Source organism: Genypterus blacodes, unplaced genomic scaffold, assembly GCF_046128005.1.
Source record: "Genypterus blacodes isolate CSIRO-AG114 ecotype Tasmania unplaced genomic scaffold, CSIRO-AGI_Gbla_v1 ptg000065l_1, whole genome shotgun sequence".
NCBI classification, from domain to species: Eukaryota; Metazoa; Chordata; class Actinopteri; order Ophidiiformes; family Ophidiidae; genus Genypterus; species Genypterus blacodes.
The window spans coordinates 357,501-379,186 of record NW_027466877.1 but is presented as its reverse complement, the minus strand read 5'-3'; the positions used below and the strand labels follow the sequence as shown (position 1 = coordinate 379,186).

The 21,686-nt window shown below is 49.8% G+C and overlaps 2 protein-coding genes across 4 annotated transcripts in view; both read left to right on the top strand.

Moving 5' to 3' along the window:
• The first annotated feature begins 8,973 nt into the window (after nt 1-8,973).
• LOC143004328 (arginine and glutamate-rich protein 1-A-like) lies at nt 8,974-16,843 on the top strand. 2 transcript variants are annotated; one of them, XM_076155170.1, is made up of 5 exons: nt 8,974-9,538; nt 10,590-10,712; nt 11,203-11,428; nt 14,004-14,087; nt 14,774-16,843. In XM_076155170.1, the coding sequence occupies exons 1-5, from the start codon at nt 9,207-9,209 to the stop codon at nt 14,936-14,938; spliced, it is 930 nt and encodes a 309-aa protein (XP_076011285.1). In that variant the 5' UTR covers nt 8,974-9,206; the 3' UTR covers nt 14,939-16,843. The 2 variants fall into 2 exon arrangements, with proteins under 2 accessions (XP_076011285.1, XP_076011286.1); XM_076155171.1 differs by lacking the exon at nt 10,590-10,712.
• Nucleotides 16,844-20,420: 3,577 nt separating this feature from the next.
• The window catches only part of efnb2a (ephrin-B2a), a 22,967-nt gene continuing 21,701 nt past the window's right edge, over nt 20,421-21,686 (top strand). The window contains exons 1-2 of one of the 2 annotated variants that reach the window (XM_076155186.1): nt 20,421-20,532; nt 20,651-21,222. In XM_076155186.1, coding sequence (XP_076011301.1) covers nt 21,059-21,222 — 164 coding nt within the window. In that variant the 5' untranslated portion in view covers nt 20,421-20,532; nt 20,651-21,058. Of the gene's footprint in view, nt 21,223-21,686 lie in introns of both variants that reach the window. The other variant, XM_076155185.1, reaches the window with a different exon arrangement.

Here is a 21,686-nt window from a genome sequence, read left to right as displayed (position 1 = left end):
CATGAGCTTCATCCATATATGACTATACTGAAGAGGCAGGAAGAGGATTCTTACACATTCCAGCCCAGCCGGCTCACCTCTGCTCTCACACTCTCTAAACAGACTTTGTTTCCATTTGTCCCTGTACTCCTGCCACTGTTCTAGCAGCTTCTTGCTCTCCGCCCGAGCTTCGCAAACACCTTCAAGCTAAGGGTTGTTGACGTTTGTAACCGACAGGCAGTAGCAGATTAGTGAGATTACATCATGAGTGTGTGGTCTCTTTATCACTTTGAAGGACTTTGCTGTGAGAATCTAAACATTTGGCTCTGACACTGAGTTTAAATGTACTTATTAACCTCATCTAACACACTCTGCTCACTTCCTGCCTCACGTGACAAGAGCAGATGTCACCACGGACGAGGAACCACTTCATTATGATTGGTTCACGCTTTGGAAGTGGTGCTCTGCAGACGGCGTCAGTTAGGCTCAACCAGTGATGCGATCACGCCATCCGTCCGCCTGATCTGAGCGTCGACTCCATGCTTCTGCTCACAGACAGACTTCCTCTCTTCAGAACACTCAACAGTTTGTGTTTGGTAGTTTGTGTTTGGCTGTTGGCTGTGTGGAAACATCTTCATCTTCATCTTCATCATCTATGATACACATGCAGGAGCACCAGAGTTAGATGGTGATAGTTATTCTGTATATCATTAGATGGTAACCATAGGCAGCTTTTCAAACTGCTCATGATGACAGACGATGGCAGGTCATGACATCATCAGTGTTGATATGATGAACGTTTCTGAGTGAAGGTGATAGAATGATGTTTGTATTTACATCATAATGTTCCATCCGTCTGCCACGTGTTTCTTAAATATCGTGTCAGTTATGACATGTAGACACGCTAACAGAGGTGAAAGGTCATTCGTCTTTCACTTCAGATCATTTGTATTGGTATCATTTACACCTCTCTCAGGGGTCAAAGGTCACTGATGGGTATCAAAATATCCAGTAGACAAATGAGTTTGGGACCTTCTGGCAGCTCCACACAGAGGTCGGCCCGGTGACGGCGGGGCGTCCTCAGCCCGGGCGTCCATACAGTGAGCGAGGACAAGGCGTCCACACACATCAGGCCGGCCCCCTGCTGGGAGCTCGGCCCTGTAGCGCCGCTCGGGGAGGCTTCTGTTTCTGCTACTGTCAGTGAGATGGATGAGGGGGGAAACACTCACAGAGGCAGAGGCTATTTATGCGCTGTGACATCCTAGATTGTGTTTGACACGTGAACACAAAACCTCGCCAAACCCCCGACTTCCCTCTCGCTCGCACAATGAACATATGGTGTCTCCACACACTCGCACACATATGCAGAAGAGATTAGATTAGCACTGACGATGACCACCAAATTACATCTGTCACACTCACACATGGGAATGGATAATGCTTTACACACACAAAAAGGCACACACACACACACACACACACACACACACTTTATTCTATATAATGCCAGTCATACTGCAGTTAAGGTAATGAGTCTGGATATGCAGTTGAAATGAGCACAGATGGAGGCGCTCTTACTCTGATTAACACACAGTTTGTCTATGTAAGAGTCTTCATCAGTCTTCATCGTAGTGTGAGGGTGTAACACATGTATGCTTCCATCCTATTGATTCTGTGTGTGTGTGTGTGTGTGTACATAATCACATCTTTGCCTTTAAGTGCAGTTAGGATGAATACTCAGAGCAAACACACTGACACACACACACACACACACACACCTGCGCACACACACACGTGTGCAATACAAAAGGTTGAAAGGTTGGAATTTTGCACAAAAGGCTGAGGGGATGACTCCATACTGTGCCAGGGACAGGCAGGGTGATGGATATGATGGATCAATCACCGTCTGAGTTTAATCAGGACATCAGTCACCAAACTGGACTGGCAGTGATGGGTGGGGTGAGAGGGGGGGAGGGGCGGGCTGCGGGCGGGGGACAGTGGAGGAAGAGCCTGAGGGCTTTTATGAGCGTTTAACCCGTGATGGGAATCTTTACGGGTTAATGGAACGACCACTCCCTCTAGTTAAAGTCTACAAGCTCACACTGGTCTGTGAGCGAGGAAGAGTGAGGGTGAAACCTGAGGGGAAGAGGCTCCAGGACCTGCGACAGTACGACACAGCTCTGATGAAGTGTGTGTCATGTTACTTTACTGTGGTTGAACGTCTCACTTGTTGTCCTGATGGCTTCTTCACTCCAGCAGCTGGAGTTCAGACTCAGTGCCAGAGCGGAGGAAGCTTCAACCACAAAACCATGTGAGGACGCACTCCAACCTTTAGGGAGAGGAGGTTGAGCGCCGCTTCCTGTTTGACAGCCTTCACCCACACACCAGCAGCACACCTGCCTCATGACTCACCTCACTCACATCTGCATTGATCTGTTATAGCTCCGATCGGCTCCGATCGGCTCCTCTCCCCGCAGCGCTGAGGAGCCTTCACACACAAACAGACAGCAGTGGATTGTTTGTTATCATCTGTTATACATCAGAGGAGCATCCCCTGACCGCTCGGGATGCATTCTTTAATAAACGCTGTTCAGACCCGCAGCTGCCAAATAGTGAGTCAGTCCTCTGCAGGTTCAGCAGAGCGATGAAAGAAAGTGAAGCCTGAAGCTGCAGAGAGGCTGCTCTGTGTGATTTGGTTTATTCTCCTTGTCAGAGCTTCTCCAGGTTGTTGTGTTTGTATTCACACACACCCGTGCCTGCGTCTTCACATGCTGCTGCCCTGGACGTTAGCAGGGACGGGTCCAGTCCAAGTCTGCGTGTGTGAAAGGAGCTTCAGCCGCCAACGTCCTCACCGTCTCCTGTCATCGTGTCAAAGCTCAGAGGGTCAACGGGACAGGAAGAGGCAGAGCATCACTGCTTTCTGCAGCGTGCTCGGCGCTTTGCCAAGCGTCCCGGTGGGAACCTGCTGCCGCACCCTCACCCTCCTCCTCCTCCTCCCAGCTGCCTCTTCATCAGCCGACACACCGAGATCAGCCTCAGCCCGTCCTCCAGGCCTGCAAACAGGAGAGGGCTAATGAAGGCTAATGTGATCAGTCCTCTTACAAACAGGCCCAGCTCCCCGTCACACCCTGTGCCCTCTTTATGTCAGGCTACACACACACGCACACACACACCCTCTGTACTGTCATTCCTGGAGCTGCACAGCTGTGGACCTCTCTGGCTGCACTGAGGCAAATCCCAGTGATGGATGCAAACATCTGCCCTGAACAAACGTAACCTCCTGGTGTCTGATCAGAGAGGGAGAGACTGCAGCTGTGCTTTAACCAAGAGTCGGAGGAAGAGCTCGTTTCCAACTGCCAGTTTAGGGGACAGAGACGGACACACACGGCGTTTGAAGGCTTCTGCTGTGTCGAGGCGGAGAGTGAAAGTGGGGGCGGATCGACACAACCTCGCCTCTGCACGCCGATGCCTGGCTGCTGTCAGCGTGTTCTGATGAAGAGCAGACCTCCTCTCACTTTAAACGGATGAAACCCGACGAGCCTGAGGGCTGAAACACCTCAGTCGCTGTGATGGGATTGTTGCCGTGCAGCGTTTAGAGATTTGAAACTTAGCTAGGCGCTCTGAAGGCCGCACTGCTTCTGCTTTCATGTGAGTCTGAACAAACATTCCTGCTCCGGCCTGAGGCGGCTCGTTGCTCGTGCCAATCCAGATAAACAGCAGCCAGTGAAACTATCTGAGAGTCCGATCTGTGTCGTTCTCCAGCCGCGACCCGTCAATACCTACAAAGTGTCTACTGTTCTGTTTGGACAAATCTGGTGTTTGCGCTGCATTCAGGCGCAGCAGGCCGTGGAAAGTGTTTGCGTAATGCTGGGATGACGTATGTGTGTGTGTGTGTGTGTGTGTGTGTGTGTGTGTGAGAAAGCGGCCGACGGGTTGCGTGAGTTTGAGTGATGGTTGGACGGTGAGTAAGACCTCGGCTCCTTCCTATTCGCTATTTCTTGAGCGTTCGTAGCGTCGCCGTGACCCCGGTCTCCAGGAAGCCACCATTGTTACACTGGGGAACAGTGGCAACTAAGGAGAGTGAGGCACTGGGTGTGTGTGTGAGTGTGTGTGTGTTTGGCGGCAGGAGGTGGGGGTATGCTTGTGATAGATGTGTCTCTCTTCCTGTTTGTAGTTTCTCAGGAGTGCTCCTTTTTCCCATGCTGAGTAGCTCACACACACGCACACACTCACAATTTCTCTCTCTCTCACACACACACACACACACACTCTGCCATGCTTTCTCTGTGCAACAGGGGGGGTGGGGGGGGGTGAGAGGAGAAAGATGAAAGAGCTGCATGGACTAAAGGATACACAGAAGACACACACACCTCTGGAGACTCTAAACTTAAACTCTTTAGGTCTGCGTTTTTGTCCGTTTGTCCTCCTGTCAGTTTATCAGCAGGATCCCTCAAAACCTTGTGAACCAAGTGGTTTAAGATGGTTGAATGGTTGGGAGTGTTTTAATGTAGGACGAGGCTCCTTCCTCCAAACGATCTGTGTCTTATGAACCAATCAGTCCGCTGGAACCAAACTTGATGGTCATGTGACCTCAGCACTGAAGCACCAAATGAAACATCAGTCGACCTGATGGTGGCGCTAGGGTTCTCATCCCTTGTTGCTCCGCACAGACCTTCTCTTCCCATCCTCCTGGCTCAGTCACAGTTTTTAATTACAGATGATTGCTCCTCCTTCACTGATACCAGACCTCCACTCCTTCCTCTTCTGAATGGTCAGAAAGAAAGAACCTCCAGGGTGAAGACGAGAGGTGAACCTGTCCATCTCAGATGAAGACGGAGACAAGGGCTTAACCAGATCAGCTTCCCTGCCGGGCCAATACTTCAAACCTGACCCCTGACCTCCCCCCGTTCAGGGCCTGTCAAAATCCCCTGTCCCCGTCTCTCTCCTCTCTCTCCTCGCCCTCTCGAGAAAGACGATCCTCCGTGCTGACCGCCGCCCGTCGCGTACGTGTGGTGGTGACAGCCAAGTTCCCTCTGCGTCCTTTGTTGGTGGAGGTCATCTCTGAAGCTCCTCTAACACTTAATTACATCTGTGAGGAGGACGGGGACATGGTTGTCACATGAGAGATAGAGTCGAGACCTTTACTGGCCTCCGCGCAAACAAATGGTGTTGAGAAAGACGTCGGGCATATGGCACTGGAGGTGAATGAAGAGTTGTTTAAAGGGTTAGAGGGTCTGAACTGAGTGAATGGTCATGGTGGAGGTTCTTGAGTAATGGTCAGTCAGAGGGTGGACAGCTGCTCTCTGCTGCTCTGTGCTGCTCTGTGCCTTAATGGAGCCTGCTGGGGTTTGTTGATTAAACTTTGTTGGACTTTTTTTTTTTTTTTTTTTTTTTTGCTTTTTTTTTTTGGAAATTTGTTTTTATTGAAGCTAACATTGTACATGACATTGTGGGAAAGAGGAGAGAGAGAAGAGAGGAAGGTTGTGTTATCACTACTATTGTTGTTCAACTTTATACATAGACCCTGAGGTAGAGTACAAGTAGATTGGAATTGCAATGATGTCATAGGCTAAATACAGTTCTTACAGGATGATGTCGAACAGTAATGTGGGCTGTACAGATCGCATCATAGGTTGTGATAGAGAGAGAGAGAGAGATAGAGAGAGAGAGGAGAGAGACAGAAAAAAAACAGAAAAAAACATTCCACCCAGAAACCTCACACAACCCCATAGTCACACAATCCCGCAGTCACACAACCCCGTCCTGGCCCGTAAACATATAGGTATACATTGAATATTGGCTCGGGTCGTCGCCTGAACAGGGAGACTGAGGAGAAATAAAGGACGGATCAACGACTGGAGATCAGTGAATAGATTCATACTGTGGATGATGACACGATTTGTATTATCTCATGAGTTCTCCTCTAGTTTTGATATTTGTGATGATTGTGTCCTGGCCTGAATCTGTGTCTTGCCAGGGACATGGTGTGTGTGTGTGTGTGTGTGTGTGTGTGCGCGCGCGCGTGTGTGTCCGCGCACGTGTGTGTCCGCGCACGTGTGTGTGCGTGTGTGTGTTTCCTTACTGAGCTCTGAAACCAAAGAGACTCTCCACTCCACTGACCACCTAAACTACCTCCTCGCCCTCCATCTCCTCCCCCTCCCCCTCTCCTCCTCACCTCTCCTATACTCCGCCTGAGGTGAAAGGGGTGCTCTCATTCAGGGGGAAGCTTGCTTTCAGGTCCCCCTGCTCAAAGGCTCTTTATGCCAGGACCCCTGGGCCATCAACATGACAATGTGACAATGCGCCAGGGCTTTTTAAAAGAGATCCTGTGTTTGTTAAGTGTTTTTCCCCCTGAAGAGCATCCACGGGCAGGGTCAGGGGGGCCGTGAAAGGAGAGGGCCAACTTTGATCACACCATGTGAAAGAGATGCACTTTTTATTAACTTGAGCCGGGATCTGTTTCCCCCAGGCTGACAGTGTGCTGATCGATCAGAATGATCAGCTCAATAACGCAGCAAAGGGATTCAAGTCAGGACTCAGTTAAGGGAGGTCAATGGAACCAATATTAAGGATCGGAAGATAGATAAGAATTAAAGGATGCAGGAGCAAATAAAGGACGTAAATTGTTTGATGTCACGCAATTTATGACATCACATGCAAAACCAGTAACACCTCTAACGCCTCTTATCTTAACGTAAAAACATTTTACTGTGAGAGTCAAGTTGCTCTTCGTGTGTGTGTGTTTGTGTGTGCGTATGTGCGTGTGTGTGTGTGTGTAAAGCTCAAAATCATTTGAGTCATCATATGAAGTCGCTCATACCTCCGTAGTTAAAGCGCCACTGATTGATCTTAACACGAGTCATGGAGTAACCAAGTAAGCCATCAGTCTGGTTAATCTTCCACTTACCAAAGGAGGAGGCGGAGCTCAGGTGACACACAGCCTTTAAGCTTTGACTGACACGTCATTATGACTGACAGAACCAAACTGTTTCTGTGGAAATAATCTGTGTGTAGCATCCTGAAGGAAACATGAGACCTGCTCCATTTGACTCTTTGAAACCAACTCTGCTCTACCCAGCCTCCCCCCTCACCTCCTCTCTGCTCCCTCACCTCCCCTCTCCTCCTGCATTCGGCCCATCCACTCATTTGACTGACAAATCTTCCATTTAAGCAGCTACAACTATTCTAATTCTGCTCTGTGAAACACGTCATCATTCCTCCAAAGAGGCTTGAAGCTCCCTCTGCTTCCTTTTACGCAGCAGCCAGTGAAACATGACACATCTCTGCTGCTTTAACGCTGACTCCTCTCATCTCCGGGAGCTGGATTTTGTGGATGGTTCAAATAAAACACAAGCAGGAGTTACAGAAAATCAATTGCTTAGCTCGGAGGAGACAATTGAGCAAGGCAGGCCGAGAGGAGAGGAAGCTGCTCCTGAGCCGTGAGCCGTGACGAGCTCTCAAATCAAATCATCTCACTTCCCTCTTTGGATGGAATTCAGAGGAAGTCTGAGTGTGTCGTTTAGGTGAAAGAGCCTCAGAGGGAGATGAAGAAGACATAGAGGTGCAGAACATAAAGTAACATATCAACTATTTGGCTGTACAAAAGTATTAATCCATCAACAATCATGGCTCCAAACTGAAAACACACGATTCCTCTGTGCTGAATTTAGATGCAGACACACTGGGAGCTAATTGGCAGAGTTGAAATGACAGAAGTCCTTGTGATGTTGGAGCACTTTCATTTTTAGTGTGTGTGCCCTTTTTAAACGCTGAGCTTTGTGACTTATGTGGAGTTAAATATAGTAATGCCAGTTTATTTCCAGCGACGCACTCCGGGGAGAGTTATCACAATGGCCCCGTTTTGGCCGAGCGGCACGGTAATTGCTTGTGCACGACTGTGTCATTGTCAGGTCCTTCTCTCTTTTTGTTTGACTCCCTTGTTCTGCCAGAGGGTTATCTGATCCCCTCTCTATATTTAAAAGCGCAGATAAAAGCATCGTTTGAGTCCCTGATCATTTATGAAAACGTTTCAGAATGGACACATGCTAAGATAAAAAGCCACAGAGGGGAGATCCTTCTTTGTCTCACTCACTGTTTGTGTGGTTCAGCTGTTATTTTGTCACTGAAATGAACTGAAAGACACTTTAAGGTTGTTTTTCAGTGATTTGCATTTGAGACACACACACTGATCCACCCTTATTGTTGACTGATACTGTGTGTTTAGTCAACAGGCTTTAAAGAGAGCTTCATCTAGATACATTTTATGGCTGCACTGGCAGAATCGGCCATCAAACGACATTTTGCTTCCTGATTGTAGAGATGAGCGGCCGGGGCGACACTTGAAGGGGGAGGGCGGTGTGTGTTCACTCTCTCATCCAGCACCAGTCAATAGAATAGGATGTGAAAATGAAAAGGGTTTTAAATAAAGATGAAGACAAATGTAGGAAGCAGTAAAGTGGTCATAATCAAAGAGGCTCTTCATTGAGAGAAGGGTGGTGACACTTCCTGCAGCGGAGAAAACAAGAATAATGCTTTACTGCACGAGCGTCAAACTAACAATGACAGAATCCTGACAACAGCTCGGGTCAATAGTGTTTTCTACCAAATACTCTGCAGCAAATTGTATTTTAATAGAATACACAATCTGTAACACAATCTGTACAAAATGGTACATTTGATGTGACCTAATAAGAGATAATATGTTGTTTTATGGGAGTTTATTCTGACCCAAACACACATCCAGGCATTTTAATGTGGAGATACATCAAATATAGATCATGAGAGTGTTTATACAAGTATTAGAGTGACCAGCGTTCACTTAAAGGTCTCAGATTACTGCGTTTCTCTTCGTGGTTTTAGTTCAACAGGTCGGCGTTGAACTCAAACATGGCGGTCAAATATCAAGACAGTGTTCGTTTGAACGATCACTCAGGCCGAAATCCCTGAATCCCGAAGAGCAACGGAATATGCCGAAAGCCGCGGTGCATGCTGGGAACCGTCACACTGTCCGCCATCTTTCTTTACCGCAAGTTACCAGGGCTAAATAACAACCGGGTTCGAATGAATATTTCTGCAAAATACGAGCGCTTTGGCCATCCGAACCAGTCGACAGTTGTCAGCTACGAGCTTGAGAAGGCGCGGGTGGAGCCCAGGTTCACACTCGGCGCACACAGGAGCCATTAGACAGAGCGAGTGTTCGTTAGCGCGCCTTGAGGAGGAGGTGAAACATGGGCCGCTCTCGGAGCCGCAGCTCATCCCGGTCCAAACATTCCAAAAGCAGCAAGCACAGCAAGAAACGGAGCCGCTCCCACTCGCGGTCCAAAGACCGGGAGAGGTCAAAGAAGCGGTCCAAGTCCAGAGAGGCTAAGAGGAACCGACGCAGAGAGTCTCGTTCACGTTCCCGGTCTGCTACAGCGCCGACCCGCAGAGAGAGAGCCGCCTCGCCGCCGGAGCGCATCGACATCTTCGGGAGGACGCTGAGTAAGAGAAACGCCCTGGACGAGAAGCAAAGGAAAGAGGAGGAGGAGAGGAAGGCGGAGATGGAGAAGCAGCGGAAGATGTGAGTGTGTTTGCGACAGAAACGCGGCAGAAACACTTAGAACCGCCGTAGCATGCTATGCTAACACGCTATGCTAACGTAGCTGTGTGTATGAATGTTGCCAAGATGGCTTCCGATGCTAACGCTAATGCTAACAGGGTAGCGACAGCATGCTAACGCGAGCCAGGCCGGCACAGCGCAGGTCCACGCCACTGAGGTCACGTGATGTCTGACGGCTCATAGCCGAATTCAATCAGTGTGTGTGTGTGTGTTAGCCTGTGATAGTTTGGTGTTTCAGATTATTCTGGTGAATCAAAGTGAACTCTTCTAGTCCCTCTGGTCCATTAAATTTGGTTGTCTGTTGATTTTGTACGTTTAAAATTTGACATTCATACTTCCAGAATTAAAGTTCATATTAAGTTCACATTCATAATTAAGGCCGTGGTTGCTGAATCATCTGAATTCCTCTCACAAAGCCAAACCCTAACTCTCAGCTAATGCAGCTAAAGTGGATCCTCTGGTCTCCACTCTGTCAGATGCAGTGACCATAGGTTTCACCCCTTTGTTATGAAGGTGGTGAGATAAAGGTGTAAACACAGACTCAAACTCCTGACCTGGTGCCCTTCAGGTCAGATGAAGTTCTGCAGTCTGCTGGTGTCACCACTCAGAACACACACTCTACTCTGCTAACAGGGATGGGATGAGTTGTGTTTGTCGCTGGTCCAACAAAGCAAACTGATCCACTTATATAGTGTAGTGTGTGAACTGTGTGTTATTTGGTGAGCAGTCCAGAAGCCTGAGGACAGGAAGTACAGGAAGTGAATGAACCCATCAACACTCATAAGTGTAGTGTTACAATTTAGGATTGTGTAGCTTGAACTTTGAACTATCTTGCTGTTATCATCCTTCCTGACAAACACACACTCTCTTCCTCTCCTCCTTTGGATGGTTGAGACACACTGACACACTCCTGCAGCATCTACACACACACACACACACACACACACACACACACACACATCAGGACCACTGTGCCTTTACGGTCTGCTGACACGTTGTATCTGTACAACAGGGAGACTACCATTGTGTGTGTGGTACCCAGAGGCACGCGGACGCCTGAGATGTGCGGCCCTGTCTCACACCTGGCCTCTCTTCCCTGCCCCGCTGCCACAGGGCCGCTCACAGCCATACACATGTAAATATCACCACTCACACACCACACACTCGCTGCTTGCTGAGGAGGGACTCGGGCCGGCCGGGGGTCTCAGGTTTCCCAATAGCTGACAAAATGAAATCAAATCCGGTGGGGGGGAGGGGGTGTTTGTAGTTGTGCCAGAAGCAAAGTGACAACACAGCTCACAACTTTTAATTGCTTCCTGTTCCGAGTTTAAAAGCTTTCTGAGGGGGTAAACAGGATGACCTTTAACCCTTCAGCCTGCACATCTGAACCCTGATGTCCTCCACACCTCTGCTCCTGGATGTGGAGCTGTCACTCTGTGCTCCTGCTCCATGGGACAGGAAGCTGTGGTCGTCTCTCATTCAACCTGCTTGCTCTCTTTGACTATTCTTTGCTGACATCTATAAGCTCGCCCGTACAGCAGATCAATGTTCCTAATGCACCATCAGCTCGGCGCCTAACGGCTTCAGTCCCGGCTCTCTGCTAAACGTTCTCTTTGTCTCCACAGCCGACAGCAAGAGATCGAGGAGAAGCTGATCGAGGAGGAGACGGCTCGGCGCGTGGAGGAGCTGGTGGCCAAGCGGGTGCAGGAGGAGCTGGAGAAGAGGAAGGACGAGATAGAGCGCGAGGTGCTGCGGCGCGTGGAGGAGGCCAAGCGCATCATGGAGCGGCAGCTGCTGGAGGAGCTGGAGAGGCAGAGGCAAGCCGAGCTGGCGGCGCAGAAAGCCAGAGAGGTAACGCTCGGTCGTTTGGAATGCAGACCCCCCCCTCCCCCCTCCTTACGTCTCCCCCCTCCCCACCTTCCTCCCGGTCACACTCGGGGGGGCCGTGGCTGCTGCCAGCTCACAGCCTGACCGGCCATGGCACAAGTCTCACTGCAGGAGGGGAAGGGAGGGGGGCAGAGCAGGACCAGCACCCGTCTGATCTGGGCCTCCACACACACACACACACACACACACACACATACATGCATGTTCTCATTGATCTAATTATTCAATCTGAACTTGTCACTTATCGGCAAAGCATCAGTGTAAACTTTGTCCCTGACTTAAGACAGAGGCTCCTGTTGAATCAGCTGTCATGGAAACACACACACACACACACACACACACATCGTTTCACTGTAACTCATCTGTATCAAAGTGGCCAAATTGTGAGTTTAGATGAGGAATTTTAATACCTCCTCCCTGTCCCCATGACTGATGGACACATCCTCAGTCGGTCCCCCCCCCCCACACACACACACACACACACACACACACACACACACACACACACACACACACACACACACACACACACACACACACACACACACACACACACACACACACACACACACACATAAAGAGTGAGGACAGATCAGACTCAGGGTGGCTGTGCCGGTGCGTCTCCTCCCGTCTCTGCGGCCCCGGAGCATAAACCCGTGTCCCTGAGCCGGTGACGGGGCTGCTGGGAGTTTTGCCATGGCCGTGTTGGGCGTGACTCGTCTCTCTCTCTCTGGTTCACTTTGATCTGTGACTCTCTCATGTGTAAGCATCTCTGTTCTGTCTGTAATAGGAGCTCTCTCTTGTAGAGGACAGTCCTGCTTTAATCCACACCCGTGTCCACCAGCGGCCATATTGAGCTTCATACACACACGTGTTCATGTTTACACGTGAAGACGTTAGGGTTCCTGCCCGTTAGCAAGCTCCAGTAAGGTAGAAGCCATTTTTAATTTTAAACACTCTTATCAGGCGTCTGTAGGACCTCTCTGCCCTCCAGACGTCATGACGATCTTTAGTGAAGGAGAGCAGCAGCTGAGCCTGACTGCACAGGGCTCAGCACTCACAGGGAGAAATGTAGCCTCAGCGCTTCACCTCCTCTGCCACCGACGCTCCTCATTGCCCGTCGCCACTGCTTAGCTCCCATCCTCATCAGTGAGACAGGGGCGTCCCACCCAGAGGGGTCAGAGGGGTCACAGGGCTCCATCAGGCCCGTAGTTAGATCAGCTGCTGAATCTGATGTTTACACTCATTGGTCAGACGGTGGGTTTGTCCTGTTCAGTTTTCCTTCAGCCCCGCCCCCCCCCGCCCCTCCTCCCCTAACAATCCTTGTTTTGAGAAGCTCCAGTTAGGCAACGTCCGCTCTGGGAAACAAACGGATGAGCCGCTACATTTCCTGGTTTCCTGTTTTTGCCAAAGGTTAACGCTCTCTGGTCTAACCTCTACCTGTTCCCCCTCAGCTCCATGTATTTATATTTATACTGTCATATTTCTTTCTGTAATCCCAAGACAAACCAATGTACTCTGTGTTGTGTCATGCCTTGCTTCTCTTTGGACACAACCACTGACCACCTTCCTAACTAGCACTTGACCCGAGCTGGCCTGCAGCGTTTCAGCTCGCCCCGTGACTTGTGTCCTGTACTGTAAGTGTACCGTGTCCCGGACCTCCCCCGACACACACACACACACACACACACACACACACACACACACACACACACACACCAACCACTGTGCTCTGCTCCCATCTCTCTGGGACCCGAGCGTCTTGTGTGGACAAAAATAATGCCACACAACAACAAACAAAAAAAAAAGAAAGCTAAAAGGAGAAAGCGAGCTTCTCCGGGCTGCAGGCGCAGACTAACAGTCGCTCAGGTCAGAGTTATACAGAGGAACGCTCCGGGCCGGGCCCCCCCATACCACCCCACCCTACCACCCACCCACCCACCCACCCCAGGAGCGCCTCTCTGTCTCTGCAGGGGGCCACGCGGTCGGGACGAGACAGTAAATATTCAACCCCGTTTAATGCCGAATGCTTTCACCAGTTGTGTAGGTACGCAGGGAGGAAAGTGCGTAGGTATACGTGCAGCGGTGAGCCACATTCCCTCTTTATTTGTATGCTTTCTCTCTTTTTGCTTATCATGATTGAATAGAAGCGAAACTGTACTTCCTTCTAGAACGTGTCTGTCACTTTATCTTGTCTTCTTATGAATGTGATGAATGGGTTTCCCTATTTTTTGTGTTAACTGTTAGAAATGGATGTGTCACAATGATGTAGGTTGGCTCTAGACCCGTAGAGGGAGGGACACAAATTGTGGGTTCGTGTTACTTCTTTATGTTTTCTTCCCCCGATATGTTGATGTAAGAGGATTTGGGTCGACTGCAGAGACGCCAAAGTGTGGTAAAGAAACTGCTCTGTGGTGTCATCCATTAGTTTGTGTGTGCGCGCTCGTGCTGAGTGTGTGTGTGAGTGTGAGTGTGTGTGTGTTTGCTCTGCGGCCGTGGCCTGTTCGTGCGCTAACATGTCACCGTGTCACCCGTCTAGGAGGAAGAGAAATCTAAGCGGGAGGAGCTGGAGAAAATCCTGGAGGAGAATAACCGCAAGATCGCCGACGCTCAGGCCAAGCTGGTACGGACACACACACACACACATGCTCACACACACACACACGCTCTCACAGACACACACGCTCTCACACACACACACACATGCATGCACACACACGCACACGCATAGTCTCTTCCTTTTCTCTCTAAAGTGCTCAGATGACATTTAGTTTCTCCGTCACTCTCTCCTCCCTCACATTACTCAGTGTGCACGGCGGCGTGATCGCGTCCTGCTGGCGTCCCTCCTCGTTTACGCAAAATTGAAATGCAGTCAAAACCCCCAGAGCCAATTATCAAAGACAAAGACGGGATTGTCTCCTCTTCCTCGCTTCACTTCTTCACATTTGCGTCCTCCTCGTTTCCCACATGGAAGTTTGGCCCGGCGGCAAAGAGCCTCACGACACGCCGAGGACTTTTTAATGTCATTTGTTTTTAATAGCACGTCTGTCCTCCGCTGATTGAGACCTCTGGGTTTCATTGAGCCACAACAGAACCAGAACCAGGGACCGGTCCTTTTGGCCAGGAAGCACATCTGAGTCTCAGTGGCTTTGATCCCAGCCTATCAGTCACAGCGCCCAGCCAGTGTTTACTTTGGCTCTGACTCTGGGCTGTTTAGATGCAGTTATGACCCGTGAAGAATTTGTAAAGACGTGTGTGTGTGTGTGTGTGTGTGTGTCTCTGTGTGTGTGTGTGTGTCCTTCCCCACAGGCTGAGGACCAGTTGCGTATTGTGGAGCAGCAGAGGAAGATTCACGAGGAGCGCATGAAGCTGGAGCAGGACCGTCAGAGGCAGCAGAAGGAGGAGCAGAAAATCATCCTGGGCAAGGGAAAGTCCCGGCCCAAGCTCTCCTTCTCCCTCAAAGCCACCGAATGAGAACACTTGCTCCCCCTTCGCCCCCCCGCCCCCCGCCCCCGCTGCCCTCATCTCCATCCAGCTCTCCCTCCTCTTCGTTTGAATTTCCTCCTCCTCCTCCTCCTCCTCCTCCACCTCCTCGTCGGGAATGCTCGCTTCGTTTTGGAAGTGCTGAAGGAAGGCCAAGGACAGGGTGCAGCCTGGTGCATCAACTCGCTCGCCCCCGCCCCCGCCCTCCCCCCTCCCCCTCCCGTGAAGGCTCTCTCTCCCACCTCGGCCTTGGAGGGGCGGCAGCTCCAAGCCCCTCCCCCAAAGGACCTGACTGCCCCGCCCCTCCAGCAAAACTCACTGCACAATTTGTGCTTTTCTTTTTTTGTTTTCTTTCTCGGGCTTTTTTTTCAATTTTTAGGGAATTTGAACTGTTGTTATGTAGAAAGCTCTAACATGTCTCCGCCCCCTGGCCACCTGGCCCCGCCCCCTGACCCCTCCATGAGTCTTAACTCTGGTCTACACGTGAGCGACTGTCCGGCCGCACTCGCTCGCCCGTCTTACTCCTCCTCAGCCAGCAGAACTAGGACGCCAGTTTGATGATGTGTAATTATTTATAACTTTGTGAGGTTCAAGCTCTGGTGCAGTTTGGGAGCCGGCTGGAGGTCCTTCCTGTTCAGGCCTTTTAAAAAAAAATACAAAATATGAAATGGGACTCGACCCGCTGACAGCACGGCTCAAATCATGGCTCCGCCCCTTAAAGCACACTGTCACGTCCCATCCAGCTGACGTGTTGGTCTCTTCCTCCTTCCTGTGACGCTCTGTCCGCCGTGCACTCCTCCTCCTCCTCTTCATCCTCCTCCTCCTCCTTCTCCGCCACATGCATGTGTTTCACGACATGTTCTCCGGCCCGGTCGCGGGAGGAACCCAGGCTGGAGTCCCAAACTGCCCGTGGCTGAACCGCCAACCCAACAGGAGACGTGTTAGGTCCCCGGTCAGAGGGGCTTGTGGGTAACGGGAGGAGAGTTTCCTGTCTGTGATGTTGTTAGCCTTGCTGTGATGTGCTCACCCCCGCCCTAGATTAAGACCTCAAGGACGTCATCCACACCTAGAATCTAAAATAAGCCCAGGATGTTTTTCTCAGCCGTCTCTGGGTCGGTAGTGTTTTGGGGTCGACCCGTGTTCTGACCCCGCTGGTTTAGTTTGGGATGGTTACTATAGGCAACAGCCTGATTGATAATAACTGTTGATTCATAGAAGATGGACAAGTTCAGGTAAGACGAGCACCACGGGGTTTGAGGTCAGCCGTGTGTGTGTGTGTGTGTGTGTGTGTGTGTGTGTGTGTGTGTGTGTGTGTGTGTGTGTGTGTGTGTGTGTGTGTGTGTGTGTGTGTGTGTGTGTGTGTGTGTGTGTGTGTGTGTGTGTGTGTGTGTGTGTGTGTGTGTGTGTGTGTGTGTGTGTGTGTGTGTGTGTGTGTGTGTGTGGGGGCTGACCTCAGGTTGGTATAATAACTTTTTTGTTTTTTGAATTTGTGTCATTTCCGGTTGTTCAGTGACGATCAGTTGAATAAATCCATCGTTGCCCTTCACAGCTGAATTCTGTAGAAAGTTTTTCCTTTGGCTCGTCTTGGCGATATTTTACTGTCCTTCCCCTGAGAGCGTCCTTCCCCTGCCCTAAAGCCTTCCGCAGAGCATCAAGGCCTCGTACCTGGAGATGGAAACCAGCAGCCTGCAGAGCGACACACCAGGCTGGAGGTCGGCCCCTCTGGATGGAGCAGATCTGCAGATATGACATCCCTGAATAAAGAATCATGACATGAACGTCCTCTGGAGGCTTTGTGTTGCATTCAAGTACATCAGGATATCAACTCTAGATGCTCATATCAGATGTTTTCACTCATTTGTCCTAACAGCTGTTTCTTAGTCCAGCAGGGGGAAAGAAAGACGACCTTTCACTAAAGAAATCCTTCAGACTTATTTGTTAGTTTTAGTTCTATGTCATTTCTTTGTTTACTGACTATTTGAGTTTGTATTAAAATCTGCTTGTTAAACAATAAACATGTTGCTGAATCCACACATGTGTCACTGTCTGTGTGTGTGTGTGTGTGTGTGTGTGTGGATTCTGAAATGCAGTTAAACTTGATTCTGTTTGTGTCTCAGGTGCCATCATCATGTGACTGACAGCTCCGGAGGTGTCTGAGGTTTGGACTAAGTGGCCTGTGTTGATTTAGACCAAGTGAAGGTAAAAGTCTGATCTTTATCTTCACTATTAATCCATCATAACGTGCATGTGATGGATCAGCAGCAGCTAAAGTCTCTCAGCGTTAGAAAGGAGCTCATGAAGAAAATGCACTATTACTATTATTATTCACCAATCGATACCTGGAACAAATCTCAAACCTCTATCAGAATCTTTTGCTCTTTGCTTTCAGACGTTAACATTTACTCCAAACACAGTCGCTCTCTTCACACTGAGCTGTGATCTTCATTGCTTTCTGGCTAAATCTGGGGGTTTTGTCCGCGCGTGAACGATCCATTATCCGCCCCGGGCTTCGATCCATCAACGTCAAGTTAACAGAATAACGTGCGCTTCATTTAGTTGGCACCTCCGCTTTTTTCCCAGCGTTTGTTTCTGGAACTTTGCAAGGAGAAACGGAGGTGAGGAAGAGCTTCGAACCAAACGTGCACGACGCCGTTTAAAGTCCCGCTCAAAGTCTCCAGACTGCGGGGAACATCTCGGGCTCATTGAACGGCTTCAGTTACGTTTCCCTCCGTGAGGAAGGAAGTCCCGGTCAGACTTGCGAGGCTCGGGAGGGACGGAGACCCGCAGCACCGGCGCGTCCTGCAGGCAGCCCGGGCAGCACCGGCGCGCCGAGCCGCTGCTCCGTGAAGCTCCGCAGAGCCGCGACCACCGCGGCTCAGGGGTCCTTCAGTCTGAAATCACTCCGCTCCAAACTATTTAACTATTAACTCACTATTAAAAACTTAATCTTCTGCGCTTAAAGTGTTGTAAAATTACACAAATGGAGCATAATTGTAATTGCAATTATAAATATATCTATTTAACATGCAATATACAAATTAATCCCTTTAGTAGCTGCGGTATTAAATCATCTTTTGTTATTCAGCAGTGTAAATTCTGTCCCTGGCGTTTTGCGGTTTAATTGAGTTGGAATTTCCTCCCGTGTCTCCGCTTTGTTCCAACAATGAGCTGCGGCGACGACAAGCTTCTTTACCCAATATGAGCGTGGGGGTAGAATTCACGGACCAGCCCGTGTGTGTGTGTGTGTGTGTGTGTGGGTGAGGTCGCGTTTCCAAACGGTCCCTCAGCCTGAAGGTTGTTATTACAGAAGAGTGTTTAAAAGTGTTTTAAAGTGAAGAGACTCTCAGTCCAAATAACCGCAGGATTAATGGAAATAAAGCAGCGCAGTGAAACGATAAAGCCACAAGTATAAAACTATATAATGATAAAGCAAACACAGATGATTAAACTCTGAGTCACAGCGTAATGAAGCTCAGCCGTGTTTATTATTCAAGCAGCAGGAGAATCAAACAATATTCAGACTTCATATCAAACCGTCACTGCCAGTAACAACATGTATGATCTGAAGTGTGTGTGTGGGAGTTGATCCGCGGTGTTCTGTCTGTCACTCATACACTAATGTGATGGGAAGCCAATAAACATCTGGTCTGTTTATTCCAGGAGAGGAGATAAAGAAGGACAGAGGAGAGGTGAGAGGAGAGGAGGTGAGACCCTCTGCTGCTGCTGCGTCTTCTTCTTCTTCTTCTTCATTATCTCCTCAGTGTGACCGGAGTCTGAACACACACAGGCTGCGGGCCTCGAACGCTCCTGATTGAATTAAGTTAAGTTCACAAAGTGTCAAAACCTCACACGTTTCCTTTGCCGGGCTGTAATCGACAGCTGTCATAAGTGTGTGTGTGTGTGTGTGTGTGTGTGTGTGTGTGTGTGTGTGTGTGTGTGTGTGTGTGTGTGTGTGTGTGCGCGCTCTTCACATTAGAGGTCGTTGCCTAACGTCTCCTCTTCTTCAGGTGTGAAAGCCTGAAGCATTTTCAATTAAGTCTGAGCTGTAAAGCAGCGCTGCTCTGTTAAACGTTAGAATAATGTTTTCATTGCTCCTTAGCATTAAAACAAAAGAGTCTGTGAGCTAATCAGAGGTTTGGAATTATGTAGAATACTGAGGATGATGAGAACTAAATAGAAAACACTGCAAATAAATAAGACGAGGTGCAAAATCTGATGTGGTGATTAAATAAAGTTAGAGAACCTAAACTTTAAGCTTCTTTAAGATTATCTGATGTGGTGATTAAATAAAGTTAGAGAATCTAAACTTTAAGCTTCTTTAAGATATACAGATTTAAAAAGTTCATTTATTGTAAATTACTTTTTAAAGATGTATTTTTTATTATTTCCTTGCATTTCCAGTTAACATAAATCTCAAGTTTGAACTTTAATTTAGTCATTATAATTATGACGTTATGTTGTTATTCTGAATGATTTCTGCTTCTCGTCACAGCTGCTGTTTACCAGATTTACGAGGACACATATATGTACAGTATATATGAGGAAGAGGTAAAACACACACACACACACACACACACACACACACACACACACACACACACTAGAGTGGAGAGGAACACGTAAAACACATAGTCAAGTCCCTACGGCTTCATGTTAAACTGCCTTCCTTTAACTCCCTGAAATACTTTACAATGTCTTAATATTACGTTGATAATGTTCATATTCTATATATGAAACTTCTCCTCCATACTTTTCTCCATTTCACCGCCTTTTAATCGAAATCCAAACTCTTTACTCCTCTGTTTCAAACCTCGCCCGTGTCTGGCCTGTGGTCGTTTCTCCGCTAGTGGGCACTGTTGCCTCGTGTAAGAGCTCCGGAGCAGCGCGGCGCCGGTACAGCGGCACGGCGGCACGGTGGTGATGCTATGGGCCCGATGGGAGCGCATGTTTTCATTACGGGGCGAGCCGCGGAAACTATAAACACGGCACAATTACGCGTTACTCGTAATTTGAGGGCTTTAACGACTTTATAGGGGATAGAAACGCATTTAATTTGCGTGAGTCAGAGCGGGATGGAATCACACCTCTGCTCCGGCCCACAGACTCTCCAGGACGGGGAACGGGGGCGGATACAGAGTCCTTATACTCCTTATTTTCCCTTTTTATGACATTATTCGCATTTAGAGACACAGAGAGAGGGTTGGCAGCTTTAGTTGCTCGGTTGATGATCGTTGTTGTTTTGTTATTCAGTCCCAATAAAACACACAGGCACCGCAGAAACAAGACAATAAAAACAAAAACAATCCGAATGTGATCTCTCATATGTTGACCGCGTTGAACCGCTCGGCCCCGAGCTCCGATTGACTTCCAGGCGGCGGGGGCCAATCAGGAGCGGCGGGGGGCGTGGCCGCGACCGAAGCCGCTCCGGCAAATATTCCCAGTCTGGAGTCCGCTCGCAGTTACTCTCCACCCGGGCTCACAGACGCTGAACGCATCTCTCCCTCCGCGCACAGCAGAGCGGCGTGCACAGCGTCAGGATTTTTTGCTCTTTCTTGCTGCAGGACGCGTTTCTCGGACCTCCATATGTATGAGAAGTTCCATCCCAGCTCGCTTTGATTTCTCCCATCCTTCATGTTTGGTCATCCTCTTCATTTTTGCCCATCCGACCTCATTGTTTCGCCCCTCTCATCCTTCTCCCCACAGCTGCAGCGGGGAATATCTCAGCGCCGCCTCCGCCTCCAGCTCTCCTCCGCCGGCCACCAGCTTTGTGCCTGACGCCGCTGTGGATTTGTGCGCTGCGCTGCTGGACTATCACGCAGGGGGGATTTTACACGCACCGTGGTGATTTACAGCTGCGCACCTTTTCTCTCTGAGGGATGTATTGAAACAAGGGGGAGAATATTAACGCACTGAACTCCCGCTGCCCTGCGCCCTTTGGCTCTTTTGGTGTGTGTGTGTGTGTGGAGCCGAGGATGCTGTAGCGCCCCGGACCTGCTGCTCTTTGTTGATCCGTGCGCAGCGTCTCAGGATCGGGCTCTAGGTTGAAGCCCCCTCGCCCTCCCCGGAGCTTCTCCTCTCCGTGTTCTTCTCCTCTCCGTGTTTTGGACATACATGGTTGTTTGGAGACGGATTGCGCACCCGCCCGAGCACGGTCCGCTTACCATGGGGGACTCAATGTGGAGATACTATTTTGGAGTTTTATTCATTGCCTGCAAGGTGGACCTGTCCCGGGCGCTCATCCTGGAGTCCATCTACTGGAACACAACAAATACCAAGTAAGTGGAGCACCAGCCGCGCCGCGCCGCGCTGCTTAGTGGCCTGATCGTGGCCCCTGTTGTGCCGTAGACGCGATCTAACTAGTCTCCCCAGTAGAGCCCAGCTGGGTAGCGTTCGTCTCCTCTCTGGGCTCAGCCGATGCGTAACACACTCCGCCGTCCGCCGCCTGCGTGTTGTTTCCCAGCCGCAGCTGCAACATTCGGCGCTCACTGCGTCGAAGGAAGGAAGCAGCTTTGCGGCGTCGCAGCGCATTTTTTTTTTTTGAGCAGCAGAATTCGATCCCGTGAAGTAATTTGTGTTAAGATTGCAGCCCGGCGCTCCGTCCAGGCGCCGTATTCGACCCGGAGTCCCGCTGATGCGTAAATGCGTCCTGCCCGCCCGCTCACACACTCGCTCCCGCGTCCCAGCCGCCCGCAGTCACCGACGAGCACCGCAACTTTTGGAGCCGCTGAGGAGTTGAGCT